This window comes from Borostomias antarcticus (assembly GCF_949987555.1).
Source record: "Borostomias antarcticus genome assembly, chromosome: 25".
Lineage (NCBI taxonomy): Eukaryota > Metazoa > Chordata > Actinopteri > Stomiiformes > Stomiidae > Borostomias > Borostomias antarcticus.
Genome location: NC_140258.1, coordinates 4,101,987 through 4,121,183, shown reverse-complemented (window position 1 = coordinate 4,121,183; position 19,197 = coordinate 4,101,987). Strand labels below are relative to the sequence as shown.

The window sequence follows — 19,197 nt, the reverse complement described above, 5'->3', positions numbered from 1 at the left end:
CACGAGAAGATAGAGGGGTTAGTTCTAGAGGAAGGGAACTACATCATACAGAAGATAGAGGGGTTAGTTCTAGAGGAAGGGAACTACATCATAATCCTCATTGAGGCCTCCAGGTTGGCGAGTGCGGAGGGTGTAGATCCAAAATGTCTCCCGCTGTAGTGTACTTTATGATGAATTATATGTCAGAACGCCAACTAACACCTAGGTGAGTTTCTTGTCTTTGAAATCGAGAGTTTAACATGTTTTTGAATGATTTTTCAAGATGCCCACCCACATCCATTGTATGACCTAAACGGTGGTAGAGCAATTATCAGACTTTCTCAAAAGTGCTAGTTTTGTCAACGTTTTGATCTGAATCATTGTATATGATCATAAGTAACCTTAAAACAGGGCTAAACATGCATTTTCCCTTTACTACTCCTTTAATTCCCAACCGTTTTGCTTTCGCAAGTGAATGGTAATTAAAAATTACAGTTTTCACTCTGTATTCTTTTTGGTAGGGACAATTCGTGTTTCCGTGGCTTTGGTATGGACATGTCCATAGCGTCCATACCTAAAACTACGCCTATATATGTGCAATATGATTTTGGAGAAATACCTTCACACTCTCTGCTACAACTGAACAAATTATCAAAATGTGTGTTTTGTGACACGGTGATGTTGTAAATGCATTTTAGCTGGTAGTAACTTCAAGCTTCAAATGCTTCAGAGTTCTGCTGCAGACAGTCAATAAAGACGAGTTTAAGTGAAGTCCCATAATAATAAAGCGCTATCCTGACGCGCGCCAGAGAAGTGGAGTTAAACAACGTGATCTCGCGAGACCAGGATGGTCTCACGGTAATCCCGTGATGCAGAGACACTAGTGTCCGCACTTCGACTTCAATGACGCTGACTATACAAACCAGGTGCAAGTACGTGTGGACAGGACGACCTCCGTCAACCTTTTAAATTCCTTCCTTAACCCCATTGTCCTTCAAGGCATTCTGGCTTGTTCTGAGGCATTATTACAGGAATCAGGCTACGTCAGCCAGGGACTTCCTTGGAGATGACGCTTAACGTCGTCGTTATGACACTGCGCGCTATTGAGGCCAGTGAAAGTTGACACTGTTCAATGGTCGCCTACAATATTTGCAAGCATAAGCAGCCTATATAAAATAATGCCTCTGAATGCAACAGTGACTGTGCGCTACGGGCCATACGAGTCATGTGGCATCGTGGAGCACAAAACGTTTCGTTTGGAAGGTCTCCAAGGTAGGCTGTCCTATCCTACCTGATCCATGCGCATGATGTCACACGAGAAGTGAGAATTTGGTGACTATAAACATTAAGATGAAGTTCTTCCCTGATTCTGTAGCTGCATTGAAGGACTGTGGGAATCAGTGCGTCCTGGAGGAATCGTGTGACTGGAACACAGTGGAGCTGGTGGTCACCGGGGAGCGCGTCTACACATGCGCCATTACGCAGCTTGAGTTCGGTGAGTTTGGGTGGAGATAATCAAGTGGCACAATTGACTACTTCCTTTTCTCTGCTCGAAATCGGCTGTTTATGTTGATGTTGACCTCTAAAATAGCCTATATCTCTGTTTGATTACGACATCGAGGTAAACTGCAAAAGTGTGTCTATTGTATTTGATGTAACAATGCCATGTAAATGATCACTTAGTGGTTATTGAGTCACAGGAGTGTAAAGACCCTACAATCCTCTCTGTTTCTCTACTTCAGGAGGAGATGGGAAACTGGACCCCCTTTGCAAGGAGGCAATCATTGCTGTGAAGAATGCATACTAAGAGATTCAAAGCGCTCAATTCGAGCAGTACATGTAAGATTAAATAAACAAATAACAGTCTAATTGAAATTTTATTTGTAATTATAACAAAGTACAATATAATTTTCCAGCAGTGAGTCATAGTGCTATTTCTGCAGTAGATTAAATCATGTCATATACATTATTGCACTACAGTGCATACTGTATACAGTTACATTTGCTACATTGATTCCTCGGCAAAAACATTCATCATAAAATCAACTGAATTATTCTTACAGGCATAATGAATTAAGTCCAAAAAACAGTTATCAACCAAGCATAGTATAAACTAAAATGTCTCATTATTGCTTACTCATTTATCTTCTACCTACTGTGTGGTGGATTATTATTCCTGTGCAAACTAAAGCTTGGCATGTTCACAGTCAGACATTCATACATAGTCCCTGTATAATAATAAGTGCATATATTCACCAGTGAGACCTGCGTCATGAGGACTGCTGTCAGGTTGTTGTCACGTCAGTAGCGTTACTGTACCTGTAGAGGTACTTCCCATGTTTAAAAACGCGCTTGTTTGGCTCAATCACCCAGGTGCAGCATAAAGAGTAATCATGTGACAGCTCACCTAACAGAAACCACGCAGCCATGGAGTATCTGCATCATTGTCCAAAGAAAGCTTTAAACACTATAGTATGACAACTACAGTCATACATCAGCAGCGTTTCATTTCAGTCCCTGTGTAAGTTAATTGCTACGGGGTTTCAGCGTCAGTCAAACATCAGAATAACTCTTTTACCCAAATGTTTCAAAGGTTCTACTGTGTTTCTGTGTGTGTGTGTGTGAGAGAGAGAGAGTGTGTGTGATCTCTCGGACTCCGCGGGACAGGCTGGCTGAGGGTTCTGCTTGCTGAGAGCATGACTGCTCATCTGTCTCTTCGCCAGCTGGCTGATCAAGCCAGGTGTGACAACACTTACTTACTCAGTCATTCACTAACAGCCAGGAGACACCCAGATTATTACAGTCATTCACTAACAGCCAGGAGACACCCAGATTATTACTCAGTCATTCACTAACAGCCAGGAGACACCCAGATTATTACTCAGTCATTCACTAACAGCCAGGAGACACCCAGATTATTACACACATTCACTAACAGCCAGGAGACACCCAGATTATTACTCAGTCATTCACTAACAGCCAGGAGACACCCAGATTATTACTCAGTCATTCACTAACAGCCAGGAGACACCCAGATTATTACACACATTCACTAACAGCCAGGAGACACCCAGATTATTACTCAGTCATTCACTAACAGCCAGGACACACCCAGATTATTACACACATTCACTAACAGCCAGGAGACACCCAGATTATTACACAGTCATTCACTAACAGATACCCGGATTATTACACAGTCATTCACTAACAGCCAGGAGACACCCAGATTATTACACAGTCATTCACTAACAGCCAGGAGACACCCAGATTATTACAGTCATTCACTAACAGCCAGGAGACACCCAGATTATTACACACATTCACTAACAGATACCCGGATTATTACACAGTCATTTACTAACAGATACCCGGATTATTACAGTCATTTACTAACAGATACCCGGATTATTACACAGTCATTTACTAACAGACAGGAGACACACAGATATCCTAAGCCTAGTGATTCAACTGTATTGCGAATTAGTAATATGTATGATTCTCATTCATTATAAGTGGGTTGCTACAGAAGGTGTGTCTTACTGTATAGCAGAGAGTACTAATCTATAAAAACAGTCCTCAAGTATCTTTGAAGCTGCATTAGTACTACACTATTACTGCACTATTACTGCACTTTTACTACACTATTTCATCTTTACAGCTGCTGCAGTACTACACTATTACAGGTGCTGAAGCACTACACTATTACAGCTGCATAAGTACTACACGAGTACAGCTGCTAAAGTACTACACCATGGGTTCCCAAACTGTGAGGCGGGCCTCCCCTGGGGGGGCCCAAAGAAATTCAGGGGACGCGTGGAGGGATGGTTAGAAAAAAAAGGAGGAAAAACATGTTTTTTTTTTTTTTAAATGTCTATGGTTTTTATGAATGAAAAAGGTCAGAAGATCAAAATAAATGATGAGAGATGTATCCTAAATTTGTGGATACTGATAGAGAGAGCCTCCCCTCGCAGGCATGAATGTATTGTGCGAAAACGTCATAACGTTAACTAGCAACATGTGCCACCGAGCTAACTTAGCTGTGTAACGTTATGGGCTAGCTGACTTGCGTGAACGCTGCCTTGCAAAATGGACAAATTTGGGGGGTTGGGGGGGGGCGCGGGTGTGTCACTGTTTTCAGAAGGGGGAATTTGGGAACCCATGTACTACACTATTCCAGCTGGGTACTGTACATGTAAATACTACACTATTACAGCTGCTGAAATACTACACTACTACAGCAAACATTCAGGAACCTAATTGTTATAGCGGATTTACATGTAATAAAACCAATCTCATGTTCAGCAGGGATTGTCAGGACTTTGGTGCGATTCTTTAGTGGCAAAAACTACAAAACCATTCCAGACTTAGCTCTGCTTGCATGACAGGTGATCAGATACTAGACTAGGGTGCAGAAATGAAGCCGGCTGCTACACAGCATGGCCAGAGGGCCTGGCTCAGGACCGCCGGCTGCAACCCACACATTTACCATGCGTCTGCCTGACTGGACATCTGGACTGGGCTTCAGAAACTCCGCCCCTGGAAGGAGCTCAGATTGAAGGCCAAGTCCATGAACCTCTTCAGCTCAGTCAGGTGGGTGAACTTGTTCCCAGTGGCAGGGGCCGCCGCTGGGTCTCGACCCACGTACCTGGAACACACAGGTCTGTTTAGGGAGCACTGAAGGAACATAGAAAAGAAAGAAAGTGTTGCACACTCCAGGCTCCATATGCATACGTAGTGACCCAGGTGTGTAGAAGTTGTTTATGATGACTCCTTTAAGAGCTGATGTTTTAACTTCTCTGAATATCTATTAGTAACCTCATGTAATTTATGATATAACATGTTTTCTTTTTTTACTTGTATAATATAATTGTATTGATTGGCTGGAGCAGCCTTCCTATTTGTGTGTGGTTTGATTGGCTGTAGTAGCCTTCCTGTTTGTTATTAGTGAGATTGATTGCTATCACTAGCAGGTGTGCCACTAGTTAGGCCCATATAGGCCAGCTCCTGGGTCACTACTGTTTGAATCTAAAGAAGGCCACACGGCCGAAACGTCACTCTCATTAAAACGTATGCATATGGAGCCTGGGGTGTGCGACACTTTCTATCTTTTATAGTTAACAGTTCCAGTAATCAGCACCTCATGGAAGTATAATTGGTGTGCGTTACCTTCTCTATTAGAACCACTGAAGGAACAGCTTCAAAACCTCCTCCATCTCCTCACACTCACCATAAGGGTTTCCTATTGGCCACGACGGTGAGGAAGCGTGGCCGGACGTAGTCATAGTAACCCATGTTCTTGTGCTCCTCCTGGCACCAGACCAGCTCGGCGTCTCTGTACTTGTCCAGCTCCGCCCTGACCAGGTCGAAGGGGAACGGGGAGATCTGGGGAGACGGGCACCCCAGTGAGAGGCCTGTAACGATAGCCCCGGGGGGCGACTAGCGACTACCTCTTCATTAGAAAAGGCTTCCGTTACTTTTTCACTAACATTATACAAAAGAGGAGTAGAACGTAGTGCATGAGACGAGAGGGCTGCTCACCTGCTCCAGCCGGACGATGGCGACGTCACTCTCCAGGTTGTGCGCCTTCCTCTCCTTGGCCAGTTCATAGTAGACCTTCCCAGTGCAGAAGATCACCCTCCTCACATGACCCCCGCTAACGCTGCCGGCCGGACCCTGGTCAGGAATCAGCCTTCGGAACTTAGTACCTGCGACAGATCAGTGGGGTCTCACATCGCTGCGTCTGAATTTAATCGGAGGTGATTCTAAAGTTGTGTCTGTCACAAAAGAGGCCGGGTCACCTGTGGCGAGGTCATCAAAGCTGGACCTGGCATCGGGGTGCCTCAGAAGAGATTTAGGAGTGAAAATAATCAACTGTACGGATAAAAATAAAAAAGACAGACTTTAATTCCTGTTATAATGATGAGTTGTAAACGACAGATTGATTCTGTCAACCGTATCTTCATTACGTGCTTGGGGACACTCCAGAGATGAAGTTTTATATTTTTCATATATCATTCACTATAAAAACATTGGGGAAAACAAACATTTTTTAAATAATCAAATAAATAATGCCCTCTGTTATTCAACCAACCGCGTCCATAATTTTAAGACTACTTTCACCAAAAACAAACAACATTATTCCCCATTGGTTCCCTCTCTAATTTGCTCAGGAAGCAACTTTTTCATGCTCCGCAAAGCATCACATTTATCTGCGACAGGGGATCCATTCAGACAGTCACTGTCGCTGCAAACGGTGAGAGAGGAGAGACGAGCAACGGTGAGAGAGGAGAGATGAGCAACGGTGAGAGGCAGGAGGAGAGACGAGCAACGGTGAGAGCCAGGAGGAGAGATGAGCAACGGTGAGAGCCAGGAGGAGAGACGAGCAACGGTGAGAGAGGAGAGACGAGCAACGGTGAGAGCCAGGAGGAGAGACGAGCAACGGTGAGAGAGGAGAGATGAGCAACGGTGAGAGCCAGGAGGAGAGACGAGCAACGGTGAGAGAGGAGAGACGAGCAACGGTGAGAGCCAGGAGGAGAGACGAGCAACGGTGAGAGCCAGGAGGAGAGACGCGCGAACACTGGGAGGGATGTGAGGGAGAAAACTCACACGCAAACACACCACACACACACTGTACCCACACACAAACACACCACACACACACTGTACCCACACACAAACACACCACACACACACTGTACCCACACACAAACACACCACACACACACTGTACCGTACACAGCCTTACCAAACTAACCCAAAACATCCGAAACCAACACTGCGCCGTCTTCCCAGACAGGGCGGTTAAGTTAAGACCGCTCAACTTCACGACGGGGTCATCGGTGGTGGGTAATGTACAGTACAGTAGGTTGACTGTGAAGGAATGGAGCACAGCTACTTCATCTGAGGGAGGAGACTCTGTAAGCGCGGTGATTCTGGGGCTGGGGTCGGGCGACCGGGAGCTCCTGCTTACCGGTTTCCTGAAGGGCAGCAGGACCTGTCTCCTCAGGACGTGACAGTAGTTGGCAGGCGTGGAGACGTTGACCACGATCCAGTTACAGTCGTTCAGCTGCTGGACCTCAAAGTCTCCACTGTATTCCTACATCACAAGGGAAACGTGCTTATTACCGTTGTCCATTTGACTCCATCAAACCTATTATGTGCTGGGAAGAAAATATAATATTATACTGTACAGCCAAGAAATAAATTACTTATTTGGACATGGGTTTGCTATGATGGATGGTAGTGTTCTCTCGCAACACAAATACACACATGTATGTGTCACACACACTCTCAAACACACACACACACAACCCCCGACACACACGCACACACACTGTAGAGAAATGTTAATCCTGTGTATGCTCTCTGATAGTTTGATCAATATCCCATTAGGAGATGAGTGTTCCAGTATAGTGCTGATGTGGTCTGAGATGGTGGCTGCTCTGTGTGTGTGTGTGTGTGTGTGTGTGTGTGTGTGTGTGTGTGTGTGTGTGTGTGTGTATCCTGGCTCTGCGGCTCACCCTGGGGCCCTGACTGACCGGTCCTGGGCCTCAAAGCCTGTAATGAGGCCTCAGCTCTGACCAAACCATAGGCCTGTGTCCCATTGAGGGGGAGTGGTTAAATATGCACCATGTGTGCCTAGGGTGACGTGTTCTCATGACCGCAATCATTCATACTAAAGATGAGCACTACGGTCGATTAGACCCGGTGGAAAGTACGGTCCGTACCGGGAAGCGATCAGGGTCGTCCTTACTCATCTGGAGGAAGCGTTCGGGTCGGGCTGACGAGTGTTCTGGACCCTGGGGATCAGACCGGGGGGGGGGGGGGGGGACAGTGACAGAGGGAGATGAAAGGGTGAACATTCCTGGTGTCAACCTCTACCAACATGCCCAGAATATTCCGGAGAGGCCTTCCGGACGATAACTGGAGGGGAGCGTGTGACTTCCCCATTTAATGTTCAGGACTGCAGAGATCGACTGACAGTATCTCTCTGAAAGCACGTTCTAGCCTGAGGTACGCCAGAGCTAGTCTGTCTCTTGTCTCTGTCCTCACCATGCCCTCCATGCCATGCGGCAGTGCTAGTCCGTCTCTCGTCTCTGTCCTCACCATGCCCTCCATGCCATGCGGCAGTGCTAGTCTGAGTCCTCTGTCTCTCGTCTCTGTCCTCACCATGCCCTCCATGCCGTGCGGCAGTGCTAGTCTGAGTCCTCTGTCTCTCGTCTCTGTCCTCACCATGCCCTCCATGCCGTGCGGCAGTGCTAGTCTGAGTCCTCTGTCTCTCGTCTCTGTCCTCACCATGCCCTCCATGCCGTGCGGCAGCAGCAGGACGATGCCGTTGTTGCGGACCCACTTGGCCTGACCCGGGCAGATGAACTGGTCGATGATGCACTGCGCAGTGTTGTGAAAGTCTCCGAACTGGGCCTCCCACAGGACCAGAGCGTTGGGACAGGCCATGGCGAACCCCAGCTCGAAACCTGTGGAGGGAGGGGGAGGGGGGGGGGGGGGGTGACATCATCACTGTCAGTCGCTGTACGCCAAACGCCCCGTTCGTGACATGACGACGGCGGCGTCCCGCAGGCCGGAGAGCTTTACTACTCCTTAATTAGGACGCGGTGGCGTCGGGATGACATCACTGCGCCAGTCTTACCCAGGACCCCGTACTCCGACAGCGAGCTGTTGCAGACGGTGTACGGCGCCTGGTTCGCCCACAGGTGGTTCATGGGAACGCAGAAGCGCTTGTCCACTTCCTGGTCGTGCAGAACATGGTGACGGTGACTGGAGATGGACAGCGACAGGTAGAAAAGAGGGAGGAGTTAAAGAAAGAAGGACCTTTCTCTTTCTGAGCATTCATAAAAAGCACTGTATGAATTCAATCTATATTACTGTCACATCGGAACATTCCAGTAAATAGTAACTTAAACATTTCACACAGTACAAAAGAGAAACAAAATATTGAAATCTAACCAAAACCACTGTGACAAAAACAAGACTACGTCATTAGTCTTGAGTAGTGAGTAGGAAACGGGGGCTTTTCCAAGGCAGAGAGGCTTCTGGGAGAAGCCTGAACAGCAGAGCAGGACTCTGTCCCAAGGGGGGGCTGAGCATGGGCAGCCTGCCTGGCCTCGGAGTGAGGGTCTGGAGGACACAGACAGGCTGTCTGGTCTAGGACTGGAGGGTCTGGAGGACACAGAGCTGTCCTATGTTTTTTTTTTTTTTAAGACATAACATTAACCACATACAATTACAACATGTATTACAGTCAGACAACATTTTACACACAACACAAAGACAAGACAAGACAAAACAACAAAGGCAGGATTAGGGAGGGGAACGGGGAGGTGAGGTCTTGTTCCCACTTCATCTGTGTCTGGAAATGAGTAGTAGAGCTGTCCTATGTGATGATGGTGCAAACAAGAGGCTAACAGAGGCAAGGGGGGGGATCTGTCAAAGGGTCCTCACTCAGCAGGAGGCATCCATGCGCATGCACACACAACACACACACACACACACACACACACACACACACACACACGCACAACACACACACGCCACAGGCCAGCCGATGTCACGGAAAGCCGGTCCGTGAGGAATGTAGTGCAGCGCTCTCCTCTCCTGCTGGTCTGTGGCCAGCCTGTGAGGAATAGCGAGGAGCAGGAGGCGATGGGGGAGAAGAGCCTGTGAGGAGCAGCGAGGAAGAGGAGGCGATGGGGGAGAGGAGCCTGTGAGGAGCAGCGAGGAGCAGGAGGCGATGGGGGAGGAGAGCCTGTGAGGAGCAGCGAGGAACAGGAGGCGATGGGGGAGAAGAGCCTGTGAGGAGCAGCGAGGAGGCGATGGGGGAGAAGAGCCTGTGAGGAGCAGCGAGGAGCAGGAGGCGATGGGGGAGGAGAGCCTGTGAGGAGCAGCGAGGAGCAGGAGGCGATGGGGGAGGAGAGCCTGTGAGGAGCAGCGAGGAGCAGGAGGCGAAGGGGGAGCAGCGCTGTCAGCCTCGCTCACCTCCCATGTACGAGTCAGCCGTCAGCACGATCAGACAATCACTTAAAACTCCTCTAACATCATTCTAATGATGTCCCCTGCTCACACACACACACACACACACACACACTAGCACACACACACACACACACACACACACACACACACACACACACACACACACACAGTCATAAACCCATGTGGGCCTGAGATGAGGTTGTGTAATGCTCAAACGTAACGCAGTTGGAGTGTGAGGGAACGAGCAGGATTCACAGCGCTCACACCGCGTCTCATTTCTGTTTCTGACTTCTATCTGAAATCAATTACGGGGAGAGAATGAGGCACTAGCAAGCCCAGATACAATAGCGCTGTTCTGACAGACCCCCGCTCAACCCCCCAAGCCCCCCTCTCAGGGCAGAGCCCTGCTCAACCCCCCAAGCCCCCCTCTCAGGGCAGACCCCTGCTCAACCCCCCAAGCCCCCCTCTCAGGGAAGACCCCTGCTCAACCCCCCAAGCCCCCCTCTCAGGGCAGAGCCCTGCTCAACCCCCCAAGCCCCCCTCTCAGGGCTGCGTACGACTGATACCAGCGTTGGGAGTAGCTGATGACAGAGTAACACTTTCCTGTAATCACATTACTTTTTCCAGTTACTTGGAATGTAGGGGATTACATTTTAATTTTCAGAAATCACATTACAGTTACTGACCTAATACAAATGGGATTACTTTGAGTTACAGTAGGACCCCACTCATCCGAACTTCAGAGATCCGAACAGGCTTAAAAACCTTTTTTTTGAGCCTGCTATCTGGTTACTGGTGGGATTTTCATTACAGTACTGTAGGCCTACTTGCATTTAAATCTGTCATAATAAACATGTACTGTATCCTACTGTGAATAAAAACAGAACTGTATGTAGACCTATGTTGCCTGTAGGCTGTAGCCTACTGTCACGTTTCATTTGTTTGTTACTCTAATGTCGAGCGCAAAACGCAAACGAGTCTGCTGCGAGAGCTGCATTCCTTGGCAGCCAGAAAGCGCGTCAGCAACCTGAAGCAGAGGAGCATCGAGTCATTTTTCGTTCCCAGTTAATGGACTTCAGGAACACAGACGTGTTGTGGGCATGTAGATTAGCCTACTAGGCCTACTGTATTTGTTAAATAATAGCCTACAGCCTAGCCTACATCGGTTGTTTTAGAGACTTTCTTTTAGGCTACAATAGCCTAAGACACGGCAACTTGTCTGTCATTTCATTTATTTATTTATTGATTATCATTTGCTCTAATTGTTCTAATGTTGGGTTGTTTTTAGGCTATACCATTTTGTTCTGCAAAGTAGCCTATCGATGCAGCGTACGCCTCATTTGAGAATAAAGTACTGTATTTGATCAAAGCACGCACTCAAGTGGAAATTTGTTTATCTTATTATAGGCTACTGTACGCCTACTATAGGCTATGAGTTTGTATGTAGATATGAGTTTAGTTGGCTATTTGATTGCAATTTTGATGCATTTTCACAAGTAATTAAGGGTATTTATCGGTCTATTATGAGTCTATATGAAACAAGTACCACTTATTGAATTTGGTGCATTTTAACATATGTTTCAGTCATCCGGACATTTCAGAGATACGAACGACCTTCGGTCCCGTTGGGTTGGGATAAGTGGGGTCCTACTGTACTCAGGCGCGTGCCTGCTCCCTTTCATTTGGATGATATATGCATGCGGTGTCTGTAGTCATGGCTGAACTGACTGTTTATGTCATCAGGGTCAAAATGTGCCAAGAGTGCTGGTAAAGGATCACATTTTCTTGTGTCTATTATGATCAAAGAGGCAAAACTGATCCTAGATCAGCACTGCTATGATTCGGACAGGAATGACCTGGTTTTAGAAAGTAACTCAAAAGTTAAGTTATTAGTAATCCGATTACTTAGTAGTAAGTAAATGACAATTTAGAGAAAGTAATCAGTAACTTAACTTGATTACTTTTATTAAGGAACTTGCACAACCCTGCTGACACCAGAGCAGGTGAGCCACAGCGGCTAGGTCATCCTTGGATGAGCCCTCCACAGCGGTTAGGTCGTCCTTGGATGAGCCCTCCACGGCGGCTAGGTCGTCCTTGGATGAGCCCTCCACGGCGGCTAGGTCATCCTTGGATGAGCCCTCCACAGCGGTTAGGTCGTCCTTGGATGAGCCCTTCACAGTGGCCAGGTCGTCCTTGGATGAGCCCTCCACAGTGGCTAGGTCGTCCTTGGATGAGCCCTCCACGGGCGCCTGGAGTCATCCCGGTCCTCCATACATCTGGCTAGCTCCACAGCACTTCCCACCCCTGCATCTGTCTGAAGTACATACTGTACTGTACAGGTTCACAGCCATACCATATACTGTAGATGGATGGATTCTACTGTTGCGCAGAAGAAGCTGAGCTTGATCTGTCTTTCTTTCTTTCTTTCTTTCTTTCTTTCTTTCTTTCTTTCTTTCTTTCTTTCTCTCTCTCTCTCTCTCTCTCTCACACACTTCCTCCCCTGGCGTGGGGGTTCCATCAGTCAGCGGAGAGGACAGGGGTGCTTGGCGCCCACCATCCCAACGCAGACGACTGAGTCCATTACTCCAGCACAGTAACGTAGGCAGGCCCAGCCAGCTGAGGCACACCGATATGCTCAGCCCCACGGAAACAGGGGACCGGGGGAGGAGAGAGAGAGAGAGAGAGGAGAGGGTGGGGGAGTAGGAGAAGGAGACGGAGGGAGAAATGAAAGAGTGGGGGAGTGAGGGATGGGGAGAGAGCAGTGCGAAAAGAGAGGGAGTGATTAGGAACCAGAGAAGAGGAGGAGAAAGAAGGAGGAGGAGAGGGAAGATAGGACTTGTTTACGCCCCACAGATGACGGCAGGAGTAAATAAAGAATAAATAAAGACGACGCAGGAGAGGAGAGGGATGCGCGACTATAGCCCGGCCGCTCTCAGTCACCTGTCACCTGCCGTCGTTCTCGCCAGAAACTACTTTTACTAGCCTGTCGCGGGCATAACTTACTCGGAGGGCGACATGAGGAAATGCCCGGTGTCTTGTTAGAGTGATGTATGGAGCACGCGCTAAGTGGCGGTTCCCTGATGGACGTGGCGTGGATAGACAGGCCTGCAGGAGCAGAGCTTTGTGTGTGTGTGTGTGTGTGTGGGGGGGGGGGGTGGACAAGCAAGGGGGATGGGTCGGCGATTTGTTTACGTGTCACTCCCGCTCTGCTGAACGCACGCCATCAGATGGTGACAGTGCCATGTGGCCATCATTCCCATCCCGGGGGACTGGGGAGCTGACATCACCCCTTATCTACGGGAAGCCCCCCCCCCCACCAAACACCACACACACACACACACACACAGCTCACCCCTCCCCCTCCCTATTCCCCTTCACAGCTTTTCTTCCATAGCAACACAGACTCTTAACTGACAATATGTCTGAATCTTATGTGTGGAGAATCGTTCCAATGCTTTCAAATGAGGCTCGATTATTTCTGAACAAATTAGAACAGCCCCCCCCCCCACCCCCACCCAGCCCCTACAGATGTTCACTCAGACAGAACCGCTACAGCTGTTAGAACCACACCTACGCTCCTCAGACATGCGTCATCGCCAGTAGCTCTCCCAACTGACAGGCTATCGTCACAAGAGAGATTCATTGAGTTTCTTGTGCATGTGTGTGTGTGTGTGTGTGTGTGTGTGTGTGTGTGTGTGTGCGTGCTCACCTAAAGGTTCCTCTCTCTACATCCTGTCCGCTGAGACGAACGTGGACGCCATCTTTGAGCAGGGAACCGAACGCCATATACTCCCCCAAAGCCCAGTCCATCTGACGCTTCTTCACCAGGTCCGCCCGGCCTCGCAGGATACGAGACACACCTGGAGCGCGCACACACACACACACACACACACACACACACACACACACACACACGCACACGCACACACACACACACACACACAGAAACGTGACAAGGCTGCAGGTAGGAGAGCGCAGTGCGAACGAGGGTCCTGTTGGGAATGGATTCAAAATGGATTCCCATCCACTGCTGTCCAGGAAAGGCATTCATTTGTGGAAATGGGAGGTATAAAAAGCTCTGGGCCATTTCACGTCTATAAAGCGGCCGCGCCCGGGTATAGGCGGCGCCGCGCCACGCCATGCCAGCTGTCGGAGAGCGGGCCCAGGGGACAGGACTGTTCAGGTGATCCATTTTTTGGTTTACTCCCCACAGAGGGGCTCTGAGTGATTTAAGGGGGGGAGGGGATTTGTAGCCCCAAGTGGGCTTTTCTCAAACAGACTCACACAGTGGCTGTGACTCCCCCCTCCCTGTGACTCCCCCCTCGCTGTGACTCCCCCCTCCCTGTGACTCCCCCCTCCCTGTGACCCCCCCCTCGCTGTGACTCCCCCCTCGCTGTGACTCCCCCCTCCCTGTGACTCCCCCCTCCCTGTGACTCCCCCCTCGCTGTGACTCCCCCCTCCCTGTGACTCCCCCCTCGCTGTGACTCCCCCCTCGCTGTGACTCCCCCCTCCCTGTGACTCCCCCCTCCCTGTGACTCCCCCCTCGCTGTGACTCCCCCCTCGCTGTGACTCCCCCCTCGCTGTGACTCCCCCCTCGCTGTGACTCCCCCCTCCCTGTGACTCCCCCCTCCCTGTGACTCCCCCCTCGCTGTGACCCCCCCCTCCCTGTGACTCCCCCCTCCCCGCAGGTCCGAATCCGCTCACCTGGGTGGATGGCGAAGTCTTCCAACGGGACGGAGCTAGCGGTCTGACCAATGTTCCGCAGGACCTCCTCGTCCAATCCGGTCGCAGGATAGCTCATGCTCTTGGGCTCCCCCTCCGCGGTGAAGAAGTCTACACGGAACAAACAAACAAGCAAACACAAACAAACAAACAAGTCAGGACTGGTCCTCAGATGGACATGGGTCAATGGCGCATGCTAGTATGTCATACATAATGTTGCCAGTCACCGTACCTGGCCAAGGTGAGTCCAGCCAATGACGGATGTGCAAGATCTTCTCATCCTTGGAACTCGCGTACGCCTCCTCGCAGATCTTGTCATATTTGGCGACCTCTTCCTGAAACAGCGGCAGATCACAAATCCCACAATACAGTGTGGTGAGAGTCAGTGAAAACACATAACATAAAGAAACGGAGAAAACATCTCTGTGTTGATCACTGGTCTGTGGTGAAGCTCTGGACTCAGACATGGCTTTATAATAGTGTTCCATCAATGTGCTCCAGTGGCAGAAACTTACACCGGCTTTTCAACGGGTAAACAAAACCATGTCCATCAAGTGGCGAAATCACCCAGTAGACAGGAAGAAGCAAATGGCTTCATAAAGCCAGGCTCAGGATGGATGAGTGCATTACAGGACTGTTCCGAATGGAAAGGCAGGTTAAATGAGCTGAACTTCCACCACGACTCAGCTCTCACTGAGAGACCGGGGACAGCCGGCTGCACTAGCTACTGAGGTTGCAGAGACCCAGACCAAAAGGTGCAGCTGTTTTGTCAGTCAGTGCTTCACGAGGCTAGGAGCTCACCGCAGAGCTAAGGAGCTGCGCCTAAAATCTTCTACTGCTTGAGCTCCTCATATTTCAATTTACACTTATATTTAGGTCTTAATCAGCTCTTTCACAGTATTGTGGAGGTCCTGCACCTAAATACAAACAGTACCGCTGAGTACTGGTCTGGAGTCAGGTGCTACAAAACAGCCAGTGCATTACTTGTCAAACCCAGCTGCATTTTAACATTATTTCATCAGGAGCGTATAGTCAGGACTGAATGAAAAAACTCATTTAGGTAATACACTTTGCAATTTGAGTAATAAAAACCTTGTGAAGCAAGAGTTAACGTGGAAGAAAGTCCAAGAAAATGGCACCTTGTGTCTCAGGCATGCTACCGACAGATCGCTACAGAGCAGGACTTCCAAAAGTGGAAATCTGCGGTCAGACCAATCAGAGGCCAAATCAGCCTCTCTGCCCAGCCCACTACTGCATGGGCCAATCAGCATCCGGTTGAAAATCCAACCGGATTCTCCTTGGTGTCCACGAATATCATATCTTATTCCCAGAAGCTCTTGCCATAGCGAGAGCTTCTGGGTACTCAGAATATTACAGCCCAAGTGGAGCACTGTGTGAACCCAGCGGAGCAAGCTGAAACCTTGAGACCTCAAACTCCTGCAGGGTGACCACTCCCTCGGCGATGAGCTTGTCCGAGTACTTCTTCAGAACGTGCTCCTGCCGGAGGATCTGCTTGTACATCAGAGGTTGGGTGAACATGGGCTCGTCCATCTCGTTGTGGCCGAAACGCCGGTAACACACCTGTACCTCACACACACAACACACACAAACACGCACACTCAGGTGACATTGCTATGAGAGCAAGAGAACAGGACGCCGCCCGCCTCCGTGGGAGATGCTGACCAGGTCGATGACCACGTCCTTGTTGAAGGTGCTCCTCCACTCGGCAGCGACGCGACACACATACATCACAGCCTCGGGGTCGTCCGCGTTCACGTGGAAGATGGGCGCGTTGACCACCCGAGCCACGTCGGTGGGGTAGGGAGAGGAGCGCGCCACGCGGGGGTCCGTGGTGAAGCCGATCTAGCGGACGGACAAATGAATCACTGGCCGAGCGGCTTTTCAATCACTGGTCGATCACCGGCCAACGACGGACAGACCTACCTGGTTGTTGACCACCACATGGATCGTACCATGCGTGGTGTAAGAGGGGAGCTCGCTCAAGTGGAACGTCTCGTAGACCACACCCTGGCCGGCGAAGGCTGCGTCGCCGTGTATCAGGACAGACATGACCTGGTGGAACACAGCCCAGATCAGTCGCGCGGGACTCGGACCAAGGCTATTATAGTTAACGAAAACTAACTAAAAAATGAAAACTAGGTGTGAAAAAACAAATTAGTTCACTGAAATAAAAATAAAAACTAGGCTTTGCAAAAAAACGATGACTCAAACTGTATTGTGTTTACAACACTAACTAAAATAAACTATAATTATAGAGGAAATGTCATTTTAATTTCATATATAAGCCTAGTATTTTGGATATGAAATCTATCCTTCTTTTTTTTAGCTGTGTCCCTGCGCAGGAGTAACCTGACGTGGTCCAGATGGTTTGTTTCACACGGAGTGAAACAACGTGAGCTCACGAGATCAGGATGGTCTCACGAGGCTAGCGCAGAAGAAAAACTACAACTAATACTGAAACTAATAAAAACTAAACTAAAACTAAGCATTCCCCCCCCCCCCCAAAAAAAAACCTAACAAACCAACTAATTAAAACTAAACTGAATTTGAAAACAAAAAGTTAAAACGATATAAAAAAAAAAAATAATGAAAAAATAACCTTGACACGAACGTGCCCGTGAACGTCAAACGCTGAACATCTTGGGGCGGTACGGTACCTTCTTGCCCTGAGCGTCTCCCCTGTAGAACTGCGCGGCCTTGGCCTTGCCCTGCACCACGGGCGCCACGGCCTCCAGGTGGGAGGGGTTGGCCATGAGCGACAGCGTGACGTTCTTGTCCGTCTCGCGGTTGATCCTCTGGTGGTACATCCCCAGGTGGTACTTCACATCCCCTGAGCCCTGGAGAGGAGAGACACACATCTCACCAGGTCTGACCAGGTCTCACACATCTCCCTCTACATGACCAGGTCTCACATCTCCCCCCTACATGACCAGGTCTCACATCTCCCCCCTACATGACCAGGTCTCACCCTCTACATGACCAGGTCTCACACATCTCCCCCCTACATGACCAGGTCTCACATCTCCCCCCTACATGACCAGGTCTCTCCCCCTACATGACCAGGTCTCACACATCTCCCCTCTACATGACCAGGTCTCACATCTCCCCCCTACATGACCAGGTCTCACACATCTCCCCCCTACATGACCAGGTCTCCCCCCTACATGACCAGGTCTCCCCCCCTACATGACCAGGTCTCACCCTCTACATGACCAGGTCTCACACATCTCCCCTCTACATGACCAGGTCTCACCCTCTACATGACCAGGTCTCACATATCCCCCCTACATGACCAGGTCTCCCCCCCTACATGACCAGGTCTCACCCATCTCCCCTCTACATGACCAGGTCTCACACATCTCCCCCCTACATGACCAGGTCTCACCCTCTACATGACCAGGTCTCACACATCTCCCCTCTACATGACCAGGTCTCACACATCTCCCCCCTACATGACCAGGTCTCACATCTCCCCCCTACATGACCAGGTCTCACCCTCTACATGACCAGGTCTCACACATCTCCCCCCCTACATGACCAGGTCTCCCCCCTACATGACCAGGTCTCACACATCTCCCCCCCTACATGACCAGGTCTCCCCCCTACATGACCAGGTCTCACACATCTCCCCTCTACATGACCAGGTCTCACATCTCCCCCCTACATGACCAGGTCTCCCCCCTACATGACCAGGTCTCACACATCTCCCCCCTACATGACCAGGTCTCACACATCTCCCCCCTACATGACCAGGTCTCACCCTCTACATGACCAGGTCTCACACATCTCCCCTCTACATGACCAGGTCTCACATCTCCCCCCTACATGACCAGGTCTCACACATCTCCCCCCTACATGACCAGGTCTCACCCTCTACATGACCAGATCTCCCCCCTACATGACCAGGTCTCACCCTCTACATGACCAGGTCTCCCCCCCTACATGACCAGGTCTCACCCTCTACATGACCAGGTCTCACACATCTCCCCCCTACATGACCAGGTCTCACATCTCCCCCCTACATGACCAGGTCTCCCCCCCTACATGACCAGGTCTCACACATCTCCCCTCTACATGACCAGGTCTCACACCTCTCCCCCCTACATGACCAGGTCTCACCCTCTACATGACCAGGTCTCACCCTCTACATGACCAGGTCTCACCCATCTCCCCTCTACATGACCAGGTCTCACACATCTCCCCCCTACATGACCAGGTCTCACACATCTCCCCCCTACATGACCAGGTCTCACACATCTCCCCCCTACATGACCAGGTCTCACACCTCCCCCCTACATGACCAGGTCTCACCCTCTACATGACCAGGTCTCACACCTCCCCCCTACATGACCAGGTCTCACCCTCTACATGACCAGGTCTCACACATCTCCCCCCTACATGACCAGGTCTCACCCTCTACATGACCAGGTCTCACATCTCCCCCCTACATGACCAGGTCTCACCCTCTACATGACCAGGTCT

At 49.8% G+C, this 19,197-nt stretch overlaps 2 protein-coding genes across 2 annotated transcripts in view; one reads left to right on the top strand and one right to left on the bottom strand.

Moving 5' to 3' along the window:
• Positions 1–1,157: 1,157 nt before the first annotated feature.
• Positions 1,158–1,786, top strand: cUnh10orf53 (chromosome Un C10orf53 homolog; the record flags this gene model as incomplete). The annotated part of the gene is made up of 3 exons (XM_084458687.1): positions 1,158–1,251; positions 1,355–1,474; positions 1,722–1,786. The coding sequence occupies 3 exons, from the start codon at positions 1,158–1,160 to the stop codon at positions 1,784–1,786; spliced, it is 279 nt and encodes a 92-aa protein (XP_084314813.1).
• A 2,238-nt stretch (positions 1,787–4,024) lies between these two features.
• Positions 4,025–19,197, bottom strand: part of ogdhl (oxoglutarate dehydrogenase L) — a 22,964-nt gene continuing 7,791 nt past the window's right edge. Inside the window, exons 9-23 of the mRNA XM_084458675.1 lie at positions 17,373–17,552; positions 16,639–16,767; positions 16,378–16,557; positions 16,123–16,275; positions 14,927–15,029; positions 14,677–14,805; positions 13,682–13,832; positions 8,630–8,757; positions 8,278–8,456; positions 7,710–7,781; positions 6,953–7,078; positions 5,781–5,853; positions 5,521–5,687; positions 5,210–5,364; positions 4,025–4,627 (exon numbers count right to left, since the gene is read on the bottom strand). Coding sequence (XP_084314801.1) covers positions 4,504–4,627; positions 5,210–5,364; positions 5,521–5,687; positions 5,781–5,853; positions 6,953–7,078; positions 7,710–7,781; positions 8,278–8,456; positions 8,630–8,757; positions 13,682–13,832; positions 14,677–14,805; positions 14,927–15,029; positions 16,123–16,275; positions 16,378–16,557; positions 16,639–16,767; positions 17,373–17,552 — 2,049 coding nt within the window. The 3' untranslated portion in view covers positions 4,025–4,503. The remainder of the gene's footprint in view (positions 4,628–5,209; positions 5,365–5,520; positions 5,688–5,780; positions 5,854–6,952; positions 7,079–7,709; positions 7,782–8,277; positions 8,457–8,629; positions 8,758–13,681; positions 13,833–14,676; positions 14,806–14,926; positions 15,030–16,122; positions 16,276–16,377; positions 16,558–16,638; positions 16,768–17,372; positions 17,553–19,197) is intronic.